This window comes from Oncorhynchus mykiss, chromosome 6, assembly GCF_013265735.2.
Source record: "Oncorhynchus mykiss isolate Arlee chromosome 6, USDA_OmykA_1.1, whole genome shotgun sequence".
NCBI lineage: Eukaryota > Metazoa > Chordata > Actinopteri > Salmoniformes > Salmonidae > Oncorhynchus > Oncorhynchus mykiss.
Window position 1 is genome coordinate 75,804,601 of NC_048570.1, and position 25,169 is coordinate 75,829,769.

The window sequence follows — 25,169 nt, forward strand, 5'->3', positions numbered from 1 at the left end:
ATTAAATTAGGTAAAATATTGTACTTTATTCTTGATGGTTTCCTGTAAGCATTAGTGAAAGCCTTCAGTACTTGGTTTAAGTGAGGACGTGGATATGTTTCATGGGGGATGGTGTGGTGTAGTTTAGGTAGGTAGCCTACATGCGGTCAAATATAGTTTTCCTTACAGCGTGGTGGTGATGAATGGATAATTACACAAGTGAAACCAAGGGATTGAAAATGATTGAGTCATGTAAAGCCTGTGTGTAAAGTTATGGAGCTATCAGTGGACTCTAGGGTGAGGAAGACCCAGTGGAGATGACTCCTCTGTCGCAGGAATGAGAGAAATCCTGTCACAGCTGTTTCCTCTGTTCTGTTTCATCACCTCTGTTTTGTTTTTCATCACTGCCTTCTTTACCCATATGTTCAGGTCCCTCATATTCATATTTGATGGTGTATTGTACTTTCCATTGGTGACGTGATGATCTTATGACTCACCCATCTCTTCTGGATTATTCTGTGGGTGTCTCCATGTGGAGGCATTTAGATTTTCTCAACACACTCTCACAGTGACACAAATATTAACGTTTTTCAACTCCCATGGGAGGTAAATTAAAATGTCCTTGTGTCACACAAGATACATTTTGTGGTTCTGTTTACAGTGAATGTAAAAATGTGTATCCACTTTATAGTGAATGTGTTTATAAGCCAAGGTTACATTTGGTTTGCTAATGCTGATATGAAGCTGTGACACCACCTGCACACTCCCTATTCACAAAGTTGGCAAAAAAAGCCTAATTAATATCTGATGAGTCCACAATGCTAGAAGCTCTCTGTCAGTGTAATATCTGCTGCAGTGAAAATTGATTGTCTGTTGTTTTCCTCTGCAGTAGGGGAGGACCCTGCCAAGTCCCTCACAGACACGCCCCCTGACTTCAATGAAACCACACCTCCTACCAGGGCCCCGCCCTCTGCTTCCTTGTCCAATGACAACAAGTTCCACTCCCTGCCCTTCAGCCTGAGCCGTAAGACGGGGCCCAATGGCAGCATGAGCCATGGACCCCTCTCCCTCTCCGTGCAGTCAGTGATGGGAGAGCAGATGCCAGAGCCCCCATCGTCCAGCCCTCCCTCCCCGAGGCCCCCCTCACCCCCCAGCTCTCGCGGGGGTGGCGGAGTACCTGGTCTGGAGGTGGGGTCCCTAGTGGAGGTGAAGGAGAACCCGCCCCTGTGTGGGGTCATCCGCTGGGTGGGGCAGCCCCCGGGACTACCAGAGCCACTGGCTGGCCTGGAGCTGGTGAGAGATCATTACACTGACTGGAAGGATTGTCTCTTTGTCGCCTCTGAGACCTGGCTGTTTTGTCTTATGTTTTTCCCAATAACATTGTCACAGCAAGTGAACTAAGAATTTCAGGAAAACTTCAGAGAAACCAACATTTGGTTAATTGAATGGTAGAATCATCCAAATCCAGTATCATTACTAGCTATATGTTTGTTGTAATAGCATACAGGTAACTGCACTCAACATCATGATGGCCTTGTCTGGTTCTGCTCTCTCAGGAGGAAGAGTGTGTTGGCTGTACAGACGGCACCTTTCAAGGTACCCGCTACTTCAGCTGCGCGCCCAAGAAGGCCCTGTTTGTGAAGCTGAAATGCTGCCGGCCCGACTCCCGTTTCCCCTCCCTACACCACTCCTCCAACCCCATAGAGAGATGCAACTCTATCGGTGAGTCACTGGTGTCATCTGTCAGTCCTGCGCTGAATTACAAATTGACCCCTAGGTACTCCCTAGGATTGGACGGGTAAAGGCTATACAGGGACATTTCCACCCAGCTAAGGAGTCCTGCCCAGGATTGTCAACTTAAACTTCAATGTTTGTGTCTGTCCAGCTTTCGGGGGTTATCTGAGTGAGGTGGTGCATGAGAACACTCCTCCACGCACTGAGAATGACGGTCTAGACATCATGGTGGGCAAGAAGAAAGGTATCCAGGGACACTACAACTCCTGCTACCTGGACTCCACACTCTTCTGGTGAGGACATAGAAAAGAGATCTGAGTTTTCACTTCTTCCTTGCGTGTATTATTTTAGAGTTCTTAACCTCATTCCTATGTCACTGTAGTGAGTTTTTTTTTTTTTTAGTCTCTCAACAGGGAGTCATGTTTATTCTTTCCCTCTTTTCCCATCTTTAGCCTGTTTTCCTTCAGCTCAGTCCTGGACACAGTTCTGCTGAGGCCGAGGTCCAAGACTGACGTAGAGTATTACCGAGAGACACAGGAGCTGCTACGCACAGAGATAGTCAACCCCCTGCGCATGTAAGTAGGAAACTACTCATTGTGTTTTGTTCAGACACATTCATTCAGTATAATGTAATGTGGCAAACCAATGCTTAACATGTAATTTCTAAGCACTTTCATTAGTTTTCTAAACACAGCCAAATATCATAACTGTGAGATCCTCTGATTCTATTTTTATTTGTCTTGGTAGACATGGCTATGTGTGTGCCACTAAAGTGATGAAGCTCAGAAGGATACTGGAGAAGGTAGAAGCTGCCTCAGGGTTCACATCTGAAGAAAAAGGTGTCTAATGCCTTTATCAAAATATTAAAGATTTGGGGTTTTGTTATTAATGTCAAACTTATTCTAAATGTTTTAAGCTTGTTATTAACTTAATGGTCACCTCACAGATCCTGAGGAGTTCCTCAATATTCTGTTCCATCACATATTGAGGGTGGACCCCTTACTCAAGCTGAGGTCAGTCTACATGAAACGTACTCCTAAACATATCCTCTTGTTATTGCTTATCTAAACTATTTCTGCTAATAGTATACACATTTTAATAATATTTAGACATGCATCTAAGATGAGCTCAAATTAGTATGATTTCCAATGTATTACACATGATATCCTGTTTGTGTCTGTCGTGTCTAGGTCGGCAGGTCAGAAGGTTCAGGACTGCTACTTCTACCAGATCTTCATGGATAAGAAGGACAAAGTGGGCGTGCCAACCAGCCAGCAGCTCATAGAGTGGTCCTTCATCAACAGTGACCTCAAGTTTGCTGAGGTGACATGTCTGTATGTCTGGCTGGCTGTCTGTCAGTGGTTGGGTTGCTCAGAGGTGAATGATTTGCTGATTGCAATCAAGAAGCAATTCACTCTAGGAGCATGAAGGGAGAGTCAACTTGACTATCAATTCTAATGATTAGTTAATCAATGACAGGCTAAACTACTATGGGAAATTGGCAGGATCAGTAGTTTGTAGAACACACATACAGTTCTCTTTTGTGGAATTTTAGTGGGATTTTGTTTGTTATGTAATGGCTGTTCCTCAGTAAGGTAAGATGGTGCTGACAGATATGGCAGCTCTGCTTCTAGGTCCAAAGCAACTTTGCAATATTTTGTTTTTTGTTTTTTTGTGTGTTATTTCTTACATTATTAGCCCATCATTTTGGGGGTGTTATTACATACAGCCGTAAGAACTTTTGGATATCAGAGCGGTGGTAACTCGCCAGAATTACAACCAGGAATACGACTTTCTCGAATTGGATCCTTTGTTCGTACCCTCCAAGGTAATTGAACTTATTCCAGAGCCTGCTCCAAAACACCGCCAGCGGAGAAGAGGTATTTAGAGTGGAATTCTAGTCCGACTCAGGAGGCGTGCACACCATCCACCGCTTATATTACTCGCTAATGTTCAGTCTCTGGACAATAAAGTAGACGAGCTCAGAGCGAGGATCTCCTTCCAGAGAGACATCAGGGATTGTAACATACTCTGTTTCACAGAAACATGGCTATCTCGGGATATACTGAGTTCTCAATACATCGCGCAGACGGGAATAAAGAACTCTCCGGGAAGAAGAAAGGCGGGGGTGTATGTTTCATGAATAACTACTCATGGTGTGACTGTGATAACATACAGAAACTCAAGTCCTTTTGTTCACCCGACCTAAAATCCGCCACAATCAAATGCAGACTGAATTAACTCCCAAGAGAATTCTCTTCGGTTATAGTCACAGCCATGTAAATTCCATCTCAAGCCGATACCACGGTGGCTCTCAAAGGACTACACTGGACTTTATGCAAACTGGAAACCACATATCCTGAGGCTGGATTTATTGTAGCTGGGGATTTTAACAAAGCAAATTTGAGGAAAACGCTATCGAAGTTTTACCAACTGTAGTACTCGCTCTAGAAAAACATTGGACCACTGCTACTCAATTTTTCGAAATGCCTACAAGGCCCTCCACCACCCTCGCTTCGACAAATCTGAGCATGACTCCATTTTGTTTCTCCCTTCCTATAGGCAGAAACAAAGAGGAAGTGCCCTTGCTAAGGTCTATTCAACGCTGGTCTGATCAATCGGAATCCATGCTTTAAGATTGTTTTGATCACGTGGACTGGGATATGTTGCGGGTAGCCTCTGAGAATAACATTGACGAATACACGGATACGGTGACTGAGTTCATCAGGAGGTGTTGTACCCACTGTGACTATTAAAACCTACCCAAACCAGAAACCTTGGCTAGATGGCAGCATTCACGCAAAAATGAAAGCGTGAACCACCGCATTTAACCATGGCAAAATGACTGAGAATATGGCCAAATACAAACAGTGTAGTACCCTCCCGTAAGGCAATTAAACAGGAAAAACGTCAGTACAGAGACAAAGTGGAGTCGCAATTCAACGGCTCAGACACGAGATGTATGTGGCAGGGTCTACAGACAATCATGGACTACAAAGGGAACACAGTCTTGCTTGAAGATGTCCACCATTGTTTCTGTACCCAAGAAAGCAAAGGTAACTGAACTAAATGACTATCGCCCTGTACTTCTGTCATCATGAAGTACTTTGAGAGACTAGTCAAGGATCATATCACCTCTACCTTACCTGACACCCTAGACCCACTTCCATTTGCTTACCGCCCCAATAGATCCACAGACAATGCCATCGCACTGCACACTGCCCTATCCCATCTGGAAAAGAGGAATACCTATGTAATCGTCATTAAGCTCGGGGCCCTGGGTCTCAACCCCGCCCTGTGCAACTGCGTCCTGGACTTCCTGATGGGCTGCCCCCAGGTGGTGAAGGTAGGAAACAACACCTCTACTTTGCTGATCCTCAACACCGGGGCCCCACAAGGGTGCGTGCTCAGCCCTTTGCTGTACTCCCTGTTCATCCATGACTGCGTAGCCACGCATGCTTCCAACTCAATCATCAAGTTTGCAGACGACACAACTGTAGTAGGCCTGATTACCATCAATGACGAGACAGCCTCCAGGGAGGAGGTAAGGGTCCTGGGAGAGTGGTGCCAGGAAAGTAAATTCTGACTCAATGTCAACAAAACAAAAGTGCTGATTGTGGACTTCAGGAAACAGCAGAGGGAGCACGCTCCTATCCACATTGTCGGTACCTCAGTTGAGAAGGTGGAAAACTTCCCTTCGGCTTACACATCACTGAAGATCTGAAATGGTCCACCCACAGACAGTGTGGTGAAGAAGGCGCAACAGCGCCTCTTCAACCTCAGGAGGCTGAAGAAATTTGGCTTGGCCCCTAAAACCCAAACAAACTTTCAGATGCACAAGAGCATCCTGTTGGGCTGTATCACCGCCTGGTACGGCAACTCTCAACGCATCACCAAGGGCAAACTACCTACCCTCCAGGACACCTACAGCCCCCGATGTCACAGGAAGGCCAAAAAGATCATCAAGGACATCAACCACCACTTCACCCCGCTATCACCCGGAAGGCGAGGTCAGTACAGGTACATTAACACTGGGACCGAGAGACTGAAAAGCAGCCAATATCTCAAGACCATCAGACTTATAAATAGACATTATTAGCTGTCTTCCACCCGGTTACGCAACCCTGCACCTTAGAGGCTCCCGGCAGGCGCAGCGGTCTAAGGCACTGCATCTCAGTGCTAGAGGCGTCACTACAGACCCTGGTTCGATTCCAGGCTGTATCACAACCGGCCAGGATTGGGAGTCCCTATTGGCGCACAATTGGTCCAGCGTCGTCCTGGTTAGGGTTTGGAAGGGGTAGGCCATCATTGTACATAAGAATTTATTCTTAACTGACTTGCCTAGTTAAATAAAGGTTAAATAAATACATATAAAAGAGGCTGCTGCCCTATATACATACGGTAGACTTGGAATCACTGGCCACTTTAATGGAACACTAGTCAATTTAATAATGTTTACATACTACTTTACTCATCTCATATTTATATACTGTATTCTATTCTACATTATTTTAGTCAATGCCACTCCGACATTGCTCGATCAAATATTTATATATTTCTTAATTTCATTCTTTTACTTTTGGATTTGTGTGAATTGTTAGATACTACTGCACTGTTGGAGCTAGGTACACAAGCATTTCGCTACACCTGCAATAACATCTGCTAAATATGTGTATGTGACCAATACAATTTGATGTGGTGACTTCATGCGTGTTCTCTCTGTTCAGGCTCCTTCCTGCCTTATCATCCAAATGCCTCGCTTTGGGAAGGACTTCAAGATGTTCAACAAGATCTTCCCCTCACTAGAGTTAGACATCACAGACTTACTTGAAGACAGTGCGTAAAAAGTTATTTTATTTGAATGTGGTTGAAGTTGGATTATCATTATTGAATGTGATAACTGTTTTCCATATCATAAATCTACTGTTCTCCATCGACATATGGTTGTGTGTTGGTGTGTATAGTCAACCCTCAACCTTGTGCTTCTCTCTCAGCTCCCAGGGAGTGTCGAATCTGCGGGGGTCTGGCTCTGTATGAATGCAGGGAGTGCTACGAGGACGGTGACATCACTGCCGGGAAGATAAAACAGTTCTGTGAAAAGTGCAATACACAGGTAACCGACAGAGAGTGCCATTTCACCAACATAGAAACTAAGGGGATCTCATCAGTTCCAGTACAATCCACTTGGGGGCGACAAGTCCTAAGGAATGCCTGAGTTTCATGTAACTTTCTAAGTTGTATTTTATACTGGGTGGTTTGAGCCCTGAATGCTGATCGGCTGATACCCGTGGTATAAGGTCTGATATACCACGACTATGACAAAACATGTATTTTTACTTCTCTAATTACGTTGGTAATCAGTTTATAATAGCAATAAGGCAGCTCCTGGTTTTGTGGTATATGACCAATATACCACGACTAAAGGCTGTATCCAGGCACTTCTCGCTGCATCGTGCCCAAGAACAGCCATTAGCCGTGGTATATTGGCCATATACCATACCCCCTCGTGCCTTATTGCTTAAATAACATATAGCTGAAGACAAAATATTTACCTTGAACTTTGAGGCACATTTGTGAATATATGTGTAAAAAAAAAAAAAAATGTAACTAAAGAATTGTGAAACTTGTCATTCTTCAGTTTTATTCTTTACTCTGTAGTTGCCATCGATCTGTGAGAACTGTTATTAGACCGATTTATAACTAGAGATTAGAAATACTTACAAAATCCCCAAGAAATAGGTAAATACTTATTTCCAACCATTATGTGTATGTGTCATACGTGTATGTGTTCCCTCAGGTTCACCTCCACCCGAGGAGGAAGGCCCATCGCCACGGCAAGTTGTCCGTCCCCAAGGAACTGCAAGAGGGTGTGTGGCGGCAGGGTAGCTTCCCTCGCCAGCGGATGGAGCTGTTCGCTGTGCTCTGCATCGAGACCAGTCACTACGTAGCGTTCGTCAAGTACGGCCACCAAGACTCTGCATGGCTCTTCTTCGACAGTATGGCCGACCGCGACGGTATGGGGAGAAATCTTCTTCAGGAGTTATTGGATAACTTTTCGCTTTTTGTTGTGGGGGAAGCAGTATTTTGAATCATTTACAAAGTTATTATGAACTGTCATGCTATTTTAGATTTTGTTCATAATTATGAATAGATATTCAGCTCAATAGTAAATATTTTGGATTAATTCACACACAGAAATGATATTACATAGCAATATAACTAGAACACTTGCCATTGCTTTAAAACCACAGATCTGAGTGCTCTGTCTGTGTTTGTTGTTCCACAGGAGGGCAGAATGGCTTCAACATCCCCCAGGTGTCTCCATGTCCGGAGGTGGGGGCCTATCTGAAGATGACCCCTGAGGAGCTGCACGCCCTGGACCCCAAGAGCATCCAGGGCCAGGCCCGCCGTCTGCTGTGTGACGCCTACATGTGCATGTACCAGAGCCCCACCATGAGCCTGTACAAGTAGAGCCCCTGGGGCAGGAGACTCCCAGACAGACAGATAGACAGACGGCAGAGCTGCAGTCCAGAGCTCTCTCCCTGTGTCCCCACCTCCTCCTCAATGCCTGCCCCTGTCTCCTCAGTCTACTCTGCCCAAAGTGAAGACTATAAAAGAGAAAAGCTTATTTGCACTGTGCATTTGTTGAAGTGTTGTTGTTCTTGTTTTCCCTCTGTGGTGAACAACAAAACAAGCTGATCTTGACGTCAGTAGCTTCCCTGTGCCTCGTAGCTGAGTGGTGGGGGATGGCGGTCGATGGAGACACGAGAAGCCCGCTGAATATTATTCTCTTCCTGTGGAGAGGAAGAGGAGAGAGCGAGAGAGGGGGACAGCATGCTCGCCTCGGCTGACCAAACATGCGAAACAAAAACAAGCCATGTTAATGGAAGGACAGAGGCCACCTCATTTACCTAAAGCAGGGGGAGTCCTGCTTTTCTTAATCAGTGTAAGAGATGGGAGCGCTCCATAATTCAACTCATAGTGGAAATAATGCCACGTTCAAAACCCTCAACCAACTATGTATACGGTTTAAACAGCTTGTCTTAAGACCTCCTTAGTACCATGATCCATTATGTCAGATGTGTACCATCACCAACAGTATATTTGTGTCAACCGAATATAGCATTAGGCTCAACCAGAATACTTTGGGTGGCATATTTCCCTATTATACCTTGTAGATTTCATGAAAGTGTGTGTGTTCCAAATGGATATATGGTAAAGGCGGCTGCATGACAGTTCTCCATGCAGTCAGAGGACAGGTCAGGTACTCTAAAGCCTGGCAGGTGTTTTTGAATTAACAGGTTGTGGAAATATTCAACTGAAATTTTAAATTTTAGATTTTTCTTTTTTGTAAGTCTCAAGGCATTGTGTCAGCAAACTAAATTATTTTATATCTAAACTTTTAACTGCACTCAAGACATAGCAAACTCCTTGACATTTGTCATACTCAATAGTTATCTATCTGATGGGACAAACAGTATATGCCTTTTGTGTCTTTTTCATACATTTGTGACAGTCAACTCCCCAACCATGGATCAAAATCAAGTAACTTAAAATACAGTATATACCTAAATATATTTTAATCTGAATATATTTACATTCTCGTATTTTCTTTTTTGAAGGAAATGTAAAAAATATATTAAATATAATCTTTACTCCTCCTCCCATCTCTCACCAGATATTGAAGTGAGTTCTTGTGATTCATGCTGTCCCATTAATACTACTGAATGTTACCACCAGTGGCATGCTGGGTAGTGTAGTTTAATGTCACAATGAAGGCCTGATTGGGAGGTTCAATGCTGGTTTCCAGATGATTACAACTTCCACAAAGCCCCATTGTGATTGTTTTCCCAGGGACCCTCAAAGGAGACATTATTACTGTATGTGCTTGTTTCTGCACTGCTGAAGTTTAATGCTCATCACAGACAGACAGGAGGACTTTCTTTACTCCACTGGAGCATGTGAGTCTCTGATATGGATATCTATGAACATTGACTTGTGCATCTATCTTTAAACTATATAACGGATGCAAATTAATGTCAGTCCTGTTCTCGTAAATGTTAACTAAATTAAAACCCCTGTTTTGAAAAGTTTGAAAAGTGTTTATTTGTGTGTTGGAGATGTTTGCCATGTGCCTGGCAGTTTGCTTTGTTTGGCGAGTCTGAGTACGAGTGAATTGGGGTACGCTTGTCATGTAGCTTGATTCAATTCTGGGGTCCGTATCCTCACCTGTCACAGAGGTGCAGGTCTCATTAGCATGGTGTCTCTGCAGGGGCTCAGCACAGCGAGGATTCTGCTCTGGTTGATGCGGTGCAGATGGGACTAACCTCCCCGTGGGCAGAGACACAGCAGCTGGACACTGGTCCGACAGGGAGCTCGAGGCCCAGACAGCACATTAACACAAGGTTCTATTTTCTTCTCTTTATCACCTCAAACTACAGTCTACTGGAAAAGGCAGAAATACTTTACATTTTTTAAACCTATCTCTGATCAATCGCTGTTATAGTGAAAAGGGTATGCTTTTTTGAGTTAGTCATAACTCACTGGGCACAGACATCAATTCAATGTTTATTCCACATGGCTCAATGTTATTTTATTGAAATGGCGTGGAAACAACGTTGATTCAACCAGTGTGTGCCCAGCGGGTGCATGGCTACATTTCTAGCTTAGTGAGTGACTTGCAGTGCCTGTCTGTGTGGGCTGCAGCACTTCAAGCTCTTGAGAAAAGTCTCATCTATGTTTAAGCAGTTGTTGACAATGTGTGAGCAAGTGGGTTTATGCCTTTAGTCATAGGCTTATTACAATATGGGCCCCAGTTTAGTCCTCTTTAAAACAACAGTCAATCATCTGCTGTCCAGGAAATAAATACAAATTGGGTGCAATATTCTTAACAATAAAGTATGACAGATCAGTTTTAAGATGGCAGTTTGTTTGACTACTTGTGTGACTGGCTTTTCATTGTTATTATCCCCATGGCCTATATGTTGGGATTAAGTTCCATATACCCTATGACCCAATTCCCCAGACACTTCGCAACAAATAGATAAATCAACCTGTATTATACATGCATTTCCCCCACAGGAACCCTCTTACACACCTTACACCCATTTAGTTTTTAGTCAAACTTGAAACCAGCTTAGCAAGCTGACTTCAGAAGTGCCAGATAAGTATTTGTCAACACAACAGCTGGCGCCACAATGCCCTCTTGTATCTTAATGCCACAGCATATGCCAGCCGCTCGTAGCTTGTGATAATTTAGCCGGGACTGGTACTTCAGGAGCAGATGGGCTCAAGTATTGTTATTCTCACTCCAGCTCAGAGGCCCTGGGGGAGAATGCTAAATAAAATCAAAGCAGATGGACCTTGCTAGGCTGTTTATGATAAACAGCCAATGGCCCTCCAACACCGCTGGGTTGGGGCTGCTGGGAAAGAGGCAGGGTCTACCACCTAGAGTCTCCACTGGACAGGAGCAAATATTACACTGGTGGATTGGGCCTCTGGAAAGACCTCGAACTTACTTAGCCTGGAAAACACACAGAATATTGCTTTTACTACTGTGCTGTTTTAGTGAAGTGAAACAAAGCGATTTTCATTGTGGATCCAAGACTGTGTTCTTCTCCAACCACTGTCTACTTATGGTACAGTCACACACAACAGAAGCCCAGAGGGACACACTCAGAATCACTTTCTCCCTTTTATTTTAGTGCTGTTTGAAGTATTTTTTTTGTCTGAATTTCCTGTTCTTTCTCACTCATAATAGTCAGGCCTGAGTTAAAATATGGGACTATTTTGTTCTTTTTTTCTTATACTTTCCCAAGATTGGCTGATGTTGTTCTTGGTATTCTCACATCTACTCCATGCACGGGACCTTGAAAAAGACATGGGCGGTATGGTTTTTATTGTAAACAGCCTCCCATCACATCAGGTAGTGATTCTGCTGCCTGTCTACTATACATAGGAATGCAGAATGGTTGGTTCACACTCAGCATTGCACTTGAAATCCAGTCTCATTCCCATGGGAAAGACAGCCAGTAAACAGAAATCCTATCAGAGCCTGGAGAGAGAAGGTAAATGTAAAAGCCCATTCGGACAACAGGAAAACAGTGATTTCCGACACTAAAGATGAAAAGGGAGCTGAGAGAGAACAATTTCAAGCCAATCAGTCCTAACTCAATATACCACTTAGGTGCTGTTTTAACTCTATTGTGATAAGGGGTTTTATTTAGTGGCTTTAAAGGTCACAGTCTGATGAAGTCAAAGCAGTGCAATCAAACTAATGTTTAGAACTGAAACTATTAACTCTGCAGTTCTTCAATCACTTTGAGACCTTTTAAATATCTGTGTTGTAAGATAGTTTCCATTAATTCGCAATCCTGTTCAAATGGCCAGCTGCAGAAGCAGTTATTTTTCATACTTAAATTAAATTACATGATTTTGACAGAGAAACTACTCAAATCAAATGTATTTATATAGCCCTTCGTACATCAGCTGATATCTCAAAGTGCTGTACAGAAACCCAGCCTAAAACCCCAAACAGCAAGCAATGCAGGTGTAGAAGCATGGTGGCCAGGAAAAACTCCCTAGAAAGGCCAAAACCTAGGAAGAAATCTAGAGAGGAACCAGGCTATGATGGGTGGCCAGGTCTCGTCTGGCTGTGCCGGGTGAAGATCATAACAGAACATGGCCAAGATGTTCAAATGTTCATAAATGACCAGCATGGTCAAATAACAATAATCGCTCCTGCTGTCTCTAGAAAGTTGAAAACAGCAGGTCTGGGACAGGTAGCACGTCCGGTGAACAGGTCAGGATTCCATAGCCGCAGGCAGAACAGTTGAAACTGGAGCAGCAGCACGGCCAGGTGGACTGGGGACAGCAAGGAGTCATCATGCAAGGTAGTCCTGAGGCATTGTCCTAGGGCTCAGGTCCTCCTCCGAGAGAGAGAGCGAGAAAGAAAGAGAGAATTAGAGAGCATGCATAAATTCGCACAGGACACCGGCTAAGACAGGAGATATATTCCAGATATAACAGACTGACCCTAGCCCCCCGACACAAACTACTGCAGCATAAATACTGGAGGCTGAGACGGGAGGGGTCAGGAGACACAGTGGCCCCTTCCTATGATACCCCCAGAGAGGGCCAAACAGGTAGGATATAACCCCACCCATTTTGCCAAAACACAGCCCCCACACCACTAGAGGGATATCTTCAACCACCAACTTACCATCCTGAGACAAGGCCGAGTATAGCCCACAAAGATCTCCGCCACGGCACAACCCAAGGAGGGGGCGCCAACCCAGACAGGAAGACCACATCAGTGACTCAACCCACTCAAGTGACGCACCCCTCCTAGGGACGGCATGGAAGAGCACCAGTAAGCCAGTGACTCAGCCCCTGTAATAGGGTTAGAGGCAGAGAATCCCAGTAGAGAGAGGGGAACCAGCCAGGCAGAGACAGCAAGGGCGGTTCGTTGCTCCGGTGCCTTTCCATTCACCTTCACACTCCTGGGCCAGACTACACTCAATCATAGGACCTACTGAAGAGATGAGTCTTCAATAAAGACTTAAAGGTTGAGACCAAGTCTGCGTCTGTCACATGGGTAGGCAGACCATTCCATAAAAATGGAGCTCTATTGAAGAAAGCCCTGCCTTCAGCTGTTTGCTTAGAAATTTGAGGGACAAGTAGGAGGCCTACGTCTTGTGACCGTATTGTACATGTAGGTATGTACGGCAGGACCAAATTGAATAGATAGGTAGGAGCAAGCCCATGTAACACTTTGTAGGTTAGCAATAAAACCTTGAAATCAGTCCTTGCCTTAACAGGAAGACCGCGTAGCGTAGGGACGCTAGCACTGGAGTAATATGATCAAATTGTTTGGTTCTAGTCAGGATTCTAGCAGCCGTATTTAGCACTAACTGAAGTTTATTTAGTGCCTTATCCTGGTAGCCGGAAGGTAGAACATTGCAGTAGTCTAACCTAGAAGTAACAAAATCATGGATTAATTTTTCTGCATAATTTTTGGACAATTTCTGATTTTTGCAATGTTACGTAGATGGAAAAAAGCTGTCCTTGAAACAGTCTTGATATGTTCGTCAAAAGAGAGATCAGGGTCCAGAGTAACGCTGAGAACCTTCACAGTTTTTTATTTGAGATGACTGTACAACCATCAAGATTAATTGTCAGATTGAACAGAAGATCTCTTTGTTTCTTGGAACCAAGAACAAGCATCTCTGTTTTGTCCGAGTTTAAAAGTAGAAAGTTTGCCCCCATCCACTTCCTTATGTTTGAAACACAGGCTTCCAGCGAGGGCAATTTTGGGGCTCCAACTCTAAACTATATTCTAATTCAAATACTATTCTCTGACAAAATGAGTTTGTAATCATACCTCAACATTTTGATGTAGGAATGATGCATGCGTCTTGTAATGGAAAACATTGTTCTATTGGATGCAACATGAGGGTCAAGTACTACACCTCCCTTCTGCTCTCCACAGATGAACCAGTTCACTTGCTTACGTATGTATCTCTTCACACTTGTGTTGCTTACACATCTCCCCCCTCTGAAATGATGTTCAGTAGGAGGATGCTAGTGACGGATGAAGAATTAATTGCCTCTAAAGCAACCGTTGCCAGATGTTGTTCCTCCTAACAGCCAGGTGTGGGCAAATTGCATATGCAGGATGTGCGTAAAATATTTTAAGTCGTATCTTTCACTTAAGGTGTGAAGTGTTTTTATTGCCCATCACTGCTCTGTAGTGTGTGTGTGTGTGTGTGTGTGTGTGTATGGAGAAGGGGGGGCAGGCTAGGCCGATGGCCCCCTCTGGGGGTCTGTATGGCGCTGGGCCGGTGGCCCCCCACCGGGGTCTGTATGGCGCTGGGCCGGTGGCCCCCTCTGGGGATCTGTATGGCGTCTGTAATGAAAAGGGGGCTGGGAGTGACAGCAAGACATGGCAGCAATGGCAGTGGGATGGGACTGGTGGTGTCTGTGTGTGTGCATGCGTGTAGGCCCCCACACATGTGTACTGCCTATTCCCCTCCTGCTGCCACCTTTAACACTGCATTGTTTACAGATGCTGACTGGATTGGCACGCAAGCTGCTTTCCAGATTAAATATGAGTGAGTGTTTCAAGTTTTAATGTCACATGCTCAAGTACAGTGAAAGGCTTTTCTTCCAAGCTCTGACTCCAACAATGCTTTAATCAATAACAATGTAATAGTAAAAATAACAAGGTAGAACAAAGACACACGAGATATGAAATAAGAAGAACACGATAGTCAGTAAGCATACTATATACAGGGTCGGTTCCAGTAGCATATTTACAATGTGAAGGGACACTGGATCATTAGGGGTAGATATGTATAGGGGTAAGGTGACTAGGCATCAGGATGTAGAGTCAGTGTAAAAGTATGCATATTATGTGTGTGTGTGTGTGTGTGAGCAAATGATGGGAGTGAGTGTTTGTATGTGTGTGGGAGTATCAGTGAGTGTTTGTATGTGTGTTGGAGTATCAGTGTGCGTAGAGAGAGCGCAAAAATAAGAATAAAATACAAAGGGCAACTCAGATAGTCCTTATACCCACACCATTAACCTCTCTGCGCACAGAACCCGTTAGCGGGATGAAATTCGACAACATACGGTGATCACTACATAAATAGTCATATTAAACATTCATGAAGATACAAGTGTCTCACATGTATCGAAAGCCTAGAATCTTGCTAATCCAACTGCGTTGTCAGATTTTAAAAAGGATTTCTGCGAAAGAATACGATGCGATTATCTGAGGATAGAGCCCCATAAAAAACAACTACAGTGCCTTGCGAAAGTATTCGGCCCCCTTGAACTTTGCGACCTTTTGCCACATTTCAGGCTTCAAACATAAAGATATAAAACTGTATTTTTTTGTGAAGAATCAACAACAAGTGGGACACAATCATGAAGTGGAACGACATTTATTGAATATTTCAAACTTTTTTAACAAATCAAAAACTGAAAAATTTGGATGTGCAAAATTATTCAGCCCCTTTACTTTCAGTGCAGCAAACTATCTCCAGAAGTTCAGTGAGGATCTCTGAATGATCCAATGTTGACCTAAATGACTAATGATGATAAATACAATCCACCTGTGTGTAATCAAGTCTCCGTATCAATGCACCTGCACTGTGATAGTCTCAGAGGTCCGTTAAAAGCGCAGAGAGCATCATGAAGAACAAGGAACACACCGGGCAGGTCCGAGATACTGTTGTGAAGAAGTTTAAAGCCGGATTTGGATACAAAAAGATTTCCCAAGCTTTAAACATCCCAAGGAGCACTGTGCAAGCGATAATATTGAAATGGAAGGAGTATCAGACCACTGCAAATCTACCAAGACCTGGCCGTCCCTCTAAACTTTCAGCTCATACAAGGAGAAGACTGATCAGAGATGCAGCCAAGAGGCCCATGATCACTCTGGATGAACTGCAGAGATCTACAGCTGAGGTGGGAGTAATTTTGCACGCCCAATTTTTCAGTTTTTGATTTGTTAAAAAAGTTTGAAATATCCAATAAATGTCGTTCCACTTCATGATTGTGTCCCACTTGTTGATGATTATTCACAAAAAAATACAGTTTTATATCTTTATGTTTGAAGCCTGAAATGTGGCAAAAGGTCGCAAAGTTCAAGGGGGCCGAATACTTTCGCAAGGCACTGTACCTACTGTGAAGCATGGGGGTGGAAACATCATGCTTTGGGGCTGTTTTTCTGCAAAGGGACCAGGACGACTGATCCGTGTAAAGGATAGAATGAATGGGGCCATGTATCGTGAGATTTTGAGTGAAAACCTTCCATCAGCAAGGGCATTGAAGATGAAACGTGGCTGGGTCTTTCAGCATGACAATGATCCCAAACACACCGCCCGGGCAACGAAGGAGTGGCATCGTAAGAAGCATTTCAAGGTCCTGGAGTGGCCTAGCCAGACTCCAGATCTCAACCCCATAGAAAATCTTTGGAGGGAGTTGAAAGTCCGTGTTGCCCAGCAACAGCCCCAAAACATCACTGCTCTAGAGGAGATCTGCATGGAGGAATGGGCCAAAATACCAGCAACAGTGTGTGAAAACCTTGTGAAGACTTCTGACCTTTTGACCTCTGTCATTGCCAACAAAGGGTATATAACAAAGTATTGATAAACTTTTGTTATTGACCAAATACTTATTTTCCACCATAATTTGCAAATAAATTCATTAAAAATCCTACAATGTGATTTTCTGGATTTTTTTTCTCATTTTGTCTGTCATAGTTGGTGTACCTATGATGACAATTACAGGCCTCTCTCATCTTTTTAAGTGGGAGAACTTGCACAATTGGTGGCTGACTAAATACTTTTTTGCCCCACTGTATGTGAAATTATTCTAACTGAACATTTTCTTTCACAGTGACACTGACTCCGAATGGGAGCCCCCAGTGCCAAGGTGTCCATCCCCCTCTGAAGCTGGTTCATCCAGCTCCTGCCACAAGTGGTGTTCATCTGCCCAAATGTATTTCTGCAGGCATGGATGTGCTATGGCACCTGGCATCAGCAGCACAATATTGTGTAGGGGACTGAGGGTCTTCCAAATATGGAAAGTGTTATTTTGTAAATGTATATATATTTTTGTTCATGTTTTTTCTCCATTTAATTTTTTTTTTTGGGGGGGGGGGGGTGTTAGAATACCATTTTGGTATTTTGTATATAGTTATTCCATTCAAAATGTATAACTTCACCAATTTGGCCACTTGGGTACATTTGGGCTACTTGTGTGGGACACCTGGGTGACTTCATGATACATGTCATGTAGCACACTCATTTTGGAAGTTATCATTCTGAAACTTTGCCCAAGTACTGTTGCCCTCATCATCCTATCTGAATGTTTGTTTTATCTTGTTCATTTTAAAGATGATGATACAGCAATAAAAATAACAAACGTATGTTGACTGTATTTGGTTCTGTGCCTGAGCTACAGGCAGTTAGATTTGGGTATGTCTTCAGGCAGAAATTGAAAAAAGTAGGGGGTAGCTCTAAGAGGCTATTAGTGTGTGTGTGTTTTAGCCCTCAGCCACCCACTTTCCCAGTCTTGTCTTACTGTTCCTGGAAGAAGTTTGCACCAATACCATCTGTCTGCTGTATGGTATATAATGCATGTTGGATAGGAGAAACTCTGAGTTTCTATACCATTTCTAATATAGCACTGTTGCCCTGATTAGTGCTTCCTTCTGTCAAATTCACTTTCCATTCCAAATAACATTGGTCATGATCAATCATTATAAACTGGGTGGTTCGAGCCTTGAATGCTGATTGGCTGAAAGCTGTGGTATATCAGACCGTACACCATGGTTATGAAAAACATGTATTTTTACTGCTCTAATTATGTTGGTAATCAGTTTATAATAGCAATAAGGCACCTCGGGTTTGTGATATATGGCCAATATATGGCTACGGGCTGTGTCCTAGCACGCCGCATTGTGGTGTGCGTAAGAACAGCCCTTAGCCGTGGTATATTGGCCGTATACCACACCTGCTCGGGCCTTATTGCTTAAATATACTGAGGGTCATGCAAAGGTTAATAATTAAAAACCAAACAATGATCAGACTGTTTGGTATTCATTCCAGAACCATTTTCAATGGTATCAATAACATTAGAGCTCTGATTGAAACCCATGACTGGGTTTAAAAATAAAAAGTTTTTAAATGTGCTATTTACAGTTGACCCTCTGCAAATACCAAGAGCCAAGACATCAGCAAAGCACATGCTGAGTGATTGGCCTTTGGTCTTAACTGAAGCAATATGGACACAAAATACCTGTTGTTTGGGTTGTATGGTGGCCTCTGACTATACACATTCCAGGATGATACTTCTAAGAAGTACATGTCATGTGGGGGGTGCGGAGGAGGGCAGGTTAGAACTACTCTGTTTACAACAGATCTCTGAGAGAGCATCTGCCTTTCAGAGCCCCTAGTGAGCATGGAGAGACAGAAACTGTCTGGATGTTTACCAATAACAGTCTCTGAGAACTCAGCCCTGCTCTCAGAGAGGTGTGAGAAGAGAAATGTGTGATCATTTCAGAAAAGAGAGAAGCCCTTTTTTCTGTATTAAGATCCGTATCCCCTCCGTGGGATGGTGGAGCTAACGTGCGCTAATGTGATTAGCATGACGTTGTCAGTAGCAAGAACATTTCCCAGGACAGACATGTCTTGTATGGGCAGAAATCTTAAATTCTTGTTAATCTAACTCCTGTCCAATTTACAGTAGATATTACAGTGAAAGAATACCATGCTATTGTTTGAGGAGAGTGCACAGTTATGTACTTGAAAATGTATCAATAAACCAATTAGGCACATTTGGCAGACTTGATACAACATTTTGAACAGTAATGCAATAGTTCATTGGATCAGTCTAAAGCTGTGTACATACACTGCCATCTAGTGGCCAAAATCATAATTGCATCTAGACTCCTCTAAGTCATATAATGGCCTTTTCTCTTGCATTTCAAAGATGATGGAACAAAAGAATACGAGAAAACGCATGTTTTTTCTTTGTATTATCTTTTACCAGATCTGTGTTATATTCTCCTACATTAATTTAACATTTCCACAAACTTCAAAGTGTTTCCTATGCATATCCTTGCTTCAGGTCCTGAGCTACAGGCAGTTAGATTTGGGGATGTCATTTTAGGCGAAAATTGAAGAAAAGGGTCCGATCCTTAATTAAAGAAGGGGGATGGGGACAGACAAAGTAAGCAATGTGGTCTCAGGGCAATTCGTATTATTCTGTACGTAAATCGGTGTTGCCCTTTAGTATGATATGTTACGTTACGTTATGAATGGAATAGTGGTTGTACAAAATATCATATGAATTAGAGGACGTATGGTATCATGCGGGTACCCTGTCGTAGCATATGAATTGATGGCGTAACTTATCATACATCATGGAGTGTATTTAGTATTGCACGTCTTTATCTGAAACCAGATTGCTTGTTATATGGTAACAACAAAGTAGAATTATGGGGAGAATTTTATGTTGCAGGTTAGGGGAACTAACTACAAAGGTTAGGAGAACTAAAGGTGAATTGGCTTAAGGGCTGTGGCAACATTAGGCCTGCTGTTTAATCAGCTTCTTTATATGCCACACCTGTCAGGTGGATGGATTATCTTGGCAAAGGAGAAATGCTCACTAACAGGGAAGTAAATACATTTGTGCACAACATTTTTTTCACCTCATGAAACATGGGACAAACACTTTATATGTTGCGTTTATAATTTTGTTCAATATATATTATCATGTGTATATGACAAATGAACAAACTTTAACTTGAACTTAGAAGGGAAGGGGGGTGGCAACCAGAAAGAGAGGGGAAAAGATGGCCAGCTTTGTGGTTCGATTGGAAACTCAGAAAAAAAAAGAAACATCCCTTTTTCAGGACCCTGTCTTTCAAAGATAATTAGTAAAAATCCAGAGAACTTCACAGATCTTCATTGTAAAGGGTTTAAACACTGTTTCCCATGTTTGTTCAATGAACCATAAATAATTAATGCACATGCACCTGTGGAACGGTCATAAAGACACTAACAACTTACAGACGGTAGGCAATAGGACACTAAAGAGGCCTTTCTACTGACTCTGAGAACACGAAAAGAAAGATGCCCATCTGCGTGAATGTGCCTTAGGCATGCTGCAAGAAGGCATGAGGACTGCAGATGTGGCCAGGGTAATAAATTGCAATGTCCGTACTGTGAGACGCCTAAGACAGCGCTACAGGGAGACAGGACTGACAGCTGATTGTCCTCGCAGTGGCAGACCACACGTAACAACACCCACACAGGATCGGTACATCCGAACATCACACGTGCGGGACAGGTACCGGATGACAACAACAACTGCCCGAGTTACACCAGGAACGCATAATCCCTACATCAGTGCTCAGACTGTCCGCAATAGGCTGAGAGAGGCTGTGGAACTTGTTCAATCTATGTCTGTTGTTGAATCTTATGTTCATACAAATATTTACACATGTCAAGTTTGCTGAAAATAAACGCAGGTGCTAGTGAGGGGACGTTTCTTTTTTTGCTAAGTTTAGGTGAACAAAACATTTAAAACTTAAGCCCTTAATTTATGTGTCCTCAAATGTCATAGAGGTCTTATAACTTATTCCCTTCTACAGGTAAAACATTTTTGGCCCATGTCTCGCTTTATATTCATATACCCTAGGCCCTAGGGGCTATGTAGCTTCTGTCATGTATGGAGTTGTGTTGCTTTGTTATGAGGATACTTTTTCTTTAATTGAAATGCATTCCAGGTGACTACCTCATGAATCTGGTTGAGAGAATGCCACAAGTGTGCAAAGTTGTCATCAAGGAAAAGGGTGGCAACTTTGAAGAATCTCAAAAAAATATAGATTTTGATTTGTTTAACATTTGTTTTGTTTACTACATGCTTCCATGTGTGTTATTTAATAGTTTTTATGTCTTCACTATTATTCTACAATGTAGAAAATAGTAAAAATAAAGGAAAACCCTGGAATGAGTAGGTGTTTCCAAACTTTTGACTGGTACTGTATGTGTTCCAGAGTAGAGAGTGTTCCAGAGGAGTTTGTACTCACAGTAGCAACTGTAATTGAGTACTAGATTGTCTGCTGTGTCAGGTGGTAAGGTGAAAGTTACCTGAAAAATATCTAATCTCTCAATGTTAATCTCAAAGTGCACTAAATTCATGCATTTAGCTGTTTAAATTGTTATAATATTTGCGTAAAGCTGAAGTATTACAGATTGTGCGATAAAAGTGTAAAGGTAATTTCCGATTGAGCCGACATAATGCAGCGTTTACCTTGAATGCGGTCTCCTTTAAAGTGGGGACATTGCCTTTAAATTTCAATCACGCTGTAAAGTTTAATTATGCAATGCGGATTGAATAGAGAGAAATATTAATGAAGTATTTTTATCGGCACTAACTCCACCATGGTTCGTTGGACAAAGCCTATGAGGAAAATATCTAACGTCTCTTTTTGTGAATTTTTTAAGAATTTATGAAATAATAAAAAACATAAATCACACAAAGGCTTCATAATTCATAAAGGGCATGTTAATTGACTGCTATTATCTCATAGAACAAAATGTATAAGATCCCCTAAGCCTAAGACCTTATTTCAGTGTTTATTTCAAAGCCCTATTCTTTCCCCATTCATTTCCATAGGGATGGCTGAACAAACAAGAGGTAACTTGTTTCAGGGTTTTAGGACTACAAGCTGGCAAGCTCTATAGAGCCTTAATTTTGGAATAAGAGTTAAGGGAAGGGTTATAGAGCCTTAACTTTGGAATATGAATTAAGGGAAGGATTATATAGTCTTTGGAATAAGAGTTAAGGGAAGGGTTATAGAGCCTTAACTTGGGAATAAGAGTTAAGGGAAGGGTTATAGAGCCTTAACTTTGGAATAAGAGTTAAGGGAAGGGTTAAAGAGCCTTAACTTTGGAATATGAGTTAAGGGAAGGATTATAGAGCCTTAACTTTGGAATAAGAGTTAAGGGAAGGGTTATAGAGCCTTAACTTTGGAATAAGAGTTAAGGGAAGGGTTATAGAGCCTTAACTTTGGAATATGAGTTAAGGGAAGGATTATAGAGCCTTAACTTTGGAATAAGAGTTAAGGGAAGGGTTATAGAGCCTTAACTTTGAAATAAGAGTTAAGGCAAGGATTGTAGAGTTTTAACTTTGGAATAAGATTTAAGGGAAGGATTATAGAGCCTTAATTTTGGAATAAGAGTTAAGGGAAGGGTTATAGAGCCTTAACTTTGGAATAAGAGTTAAGGGAAGGGTTATAGAGTCTTTGGAATAAGAGTTAAGGGAAGGGTTATAGAGCCTTAACTTTGAAATAAGAGTTAAGGGAAGGATTATAGAGCCTTAACTTTGGAATAAGAGTTAAGGGAAGGGTTATAGAGCCTTAACTTTGGAATAAGAGTTAAGGGAAGGGTTAGCGTGGACACCTTTGGATTGCTAGACTGTCACGAATTACACCAACCCTTTTTGCCTGACTAACCTATCTACTTTTGTTTCTGTCTGAAGTAACTAGATCATTAGTAGGTATCATACGTCTTGGAGGTTCTCAGAAATACGTAAAGTATATTTCGTATGGCTCTGAGGCCAGGCTGAAGTACTACACCACCCAAACGCACAGCCAATGCATAAACACTGCTTGTACCCACACAAAGGCATCAAGCAGGCATTTCATCAGGCCTTTGTGTGATATGGCAGGCCGGCTACTGTGAATGTATTTATTAGTTTGCAATACATCCCTTTTCCTGTTGTTCCCGGGTCAGTGGATAATGCTGGTTTTGTTCGACGCCCAGTATGTGCAGCGCTCCGCCTGCCAGCTGTCAGAGCCGATACCGTCTCATTTGGATTTCCAGCGCTGCCTGTCTGAATGGTTAATTACGTTGCCATTTCCAATCCGCTGATTGCCATACATAATAGGACAAAGGAGCTGACAGCGTGTAGCGTTGAACTATAACTGTAACAATTAATAATGGTATTAATTAACATGCATCTTTGGCACCATTGATTATGACATTACCTGCCTAACGGATGACCTGCCCATGCCATTTCATTAAGGAGCACAGATATAGATTGATATTAATAAACTGCTTTGTCCCGGTCGAAACAGGGTTATTAATTACACAAATTAGCGGGTGCAAAGGGGTAATCAAGTTAAACCTGTTCAGTTTGCAATAATTGATCTAATTTTTACTGACCATTCCTGTTGGGTCTTGTCTGACGCACTTCCAGGAAGAGAAATCACCTCATTAGCTGAAAGTTTAATCCTAATCATAGTTCTTAGATCGCCTCGCTTTAAGGTCATATCTGAATGTCAGAACCATTTCAAATTGATTGGTGTTAAATTGAATCAATGTAATGTTTAGGGAAAACAATAACATTAATGGATGAGGTTGAGCCAGACCCAAAACAAACATGTTTATTTAGGGGTGTGAGGAAGGAGGATGAATGGGGGACGACGACGACTGCTCAGTCACTTTCATAATTCATTATGTCCATAATAAGAGACATGTTAGTGTCTGGTCTGGGCAATTAGCTGCAGCAGGGACCTGTTGGCTCAAGGGCCCAGGGGGAGAGCTGGGTGCCAGATAGACAGAGAGGCAGGGAAAAGGTGGGGAGCGGGGCAGGGAGAGAGCTGTATGACAGAGAGACCAAGAGAGGCAGGGCAGAGACAGACAGACAGACAGAAAGAAAGTCAGAGGCAGGGCAGGGGAAGGTAGGGCAGGGGAAAGCTGTGAGACAGAGAGACCAAGAGAGGCAGGGCAGCAGCCAGCAACATACCACCCTGCATCCCACTGCTGGCTTACTTCTGAAGCTGAGCAGGGTTGGTCCTGGTCGGTCCCTAGATGGGAGACCAGATGCTGCTGGAAGTGGTGTTGGAGGTCCAATAGGAGACACGCTTTCCTCTAGTTAAAAAAACAACTCATAATGCCCCAGGGCAGTGATTGGGGACATTGCCCTGTATAGGGTGTCGTCTTTCAGATGGGACGTTAAACGGGTGTCCTGACTCTCTGTGGTCACTAAAGATCCCATGGCACTTATCGTAAGAGTATGGGTGTTAATCTGGTCCTCATACCATCACAGTCACTTAATCATCCCCATCGTACAATTGGCTCACCCTCCTCTCCCCTGTAACTATTCCCCAGGTCATTGCTGTAAATGCAAACTTACGTGGTTAAATAAAAAGCAGAGCAGAGACAAACGGACAGAAAGAAAGACAGAGGCAGGGAGAGAGCTGTGTGCCACAGAGACAGAGAACGAAAGAGACAGAGAGAGGCAGGGTGGGGACAACACAGCAGACCGAACTCCAACAGGGTTAGGGTTGTGGCTGTTGGTTAGGGTTGTGGTTGAGGGCTAGGGTTAGGGCTGTCATTGAGGCTGAGGGTTAGGGTTGAGGGTTAGGGTTGTGGTTGAGGGTTAGGGTTGTGGCTGAGGGTTAGGGCTGTGGCTGAGGGTTAGGGTTGTGGCTGAGGGCCAGGGTTAGGGTTGTCATTGTGGCTGAGGGTTAGGGTTGTGGTTGAGGGTTAGGGTTGTGGCTGAGGGTTAGGGTTGTGGCTGAGGGTTAGGGTTGTAGCTGAGGGTTGTGGTTGAGGGCCAGGGTTAGGGTTGTCATTGTGGCTGAGGGTTAGGGTTGTGGTTGAGGGTTAGAGTTGTGGTTGAGGGTTAGGGTTGTCATTGTGGCTGAGGGTTAGGGTTGTGGCTGAGGGTTAGGGTTGTGGTTGAGGGCCAGGGTTAGGGTTGTCATTGTGGCTGAGGGTTAGGTTTGTGGTTGAGGGCCAGGGTTAGGGTTGTCATTGTGGCTGAGGGTTAGGGTTGTCATTTAGGCTAGAGTTAGGGTTGAACCAGGATGTAGACATGAAGCTAGGGTTAGTTTTACACTTTCACACCAAGGAACTGCGTCTTAGTAG

At 43.2% G+C, this 25,169-nt stretch overlaps 1 protein-coding gene across 3 annotated transcripts in view; it reads left to right on the plus strand.

Annotated features, from left to right (window-relative positions):
* Nucleotides 1-10,631, plus strand: part of cylda (cylindromatosis (turban tumor syndrome), a) — a 35,816-nt gene extending 25,185 nt beyond the window's left edge. For all 3 annotated transcript variants that reach the window (XM_021607700.2, XM_021607702.2, XM_021607701.2), the window contains 11 exons: nt 869-1,272; nt 1,536-1,701; nt 1,865-2,006; nt 2,166-2,288; nt 2,461-2,552; nt 2,660-2,726; nt 2,904-3,036; nt 6,441-6,549; nt 6,708-6,826; nt 7,511-7,727; nt 8,000-10,631. In XM_021607700.2, the coding sequence (XP_021463375.1) occupies nt 869-1,272; nt 1,536-1,701; nt 1,865-2,006; nt 2,166-2,288; nt 2,461-2,552; nt 2,660-2,726; nt 2,904-3,036; nt 6,441-6,549; nt 6,708-6,826; nt 7,511-7,727; nt 8,000-8,184 (1,757 nt within the window). In that variant the 3' untranslated portion in view covers nt 8,185-10,631. The remainder of the gene's footprint in view (nt 1-868; nt 1,273-1,535; nt 1,702-1,864; nt 2,007-2,165; nt 2,289-2,460; nt 2,553-2,659; nt 2,727-2,903; nt 3,037-6,440; nt 6,550-6,707; nt 6,827-7,510; nt 7,728-7,999) is intronic.
* The last annotated feature ends 14,538 nt before the right edge of the window (nt 10,632-25,169 follow it).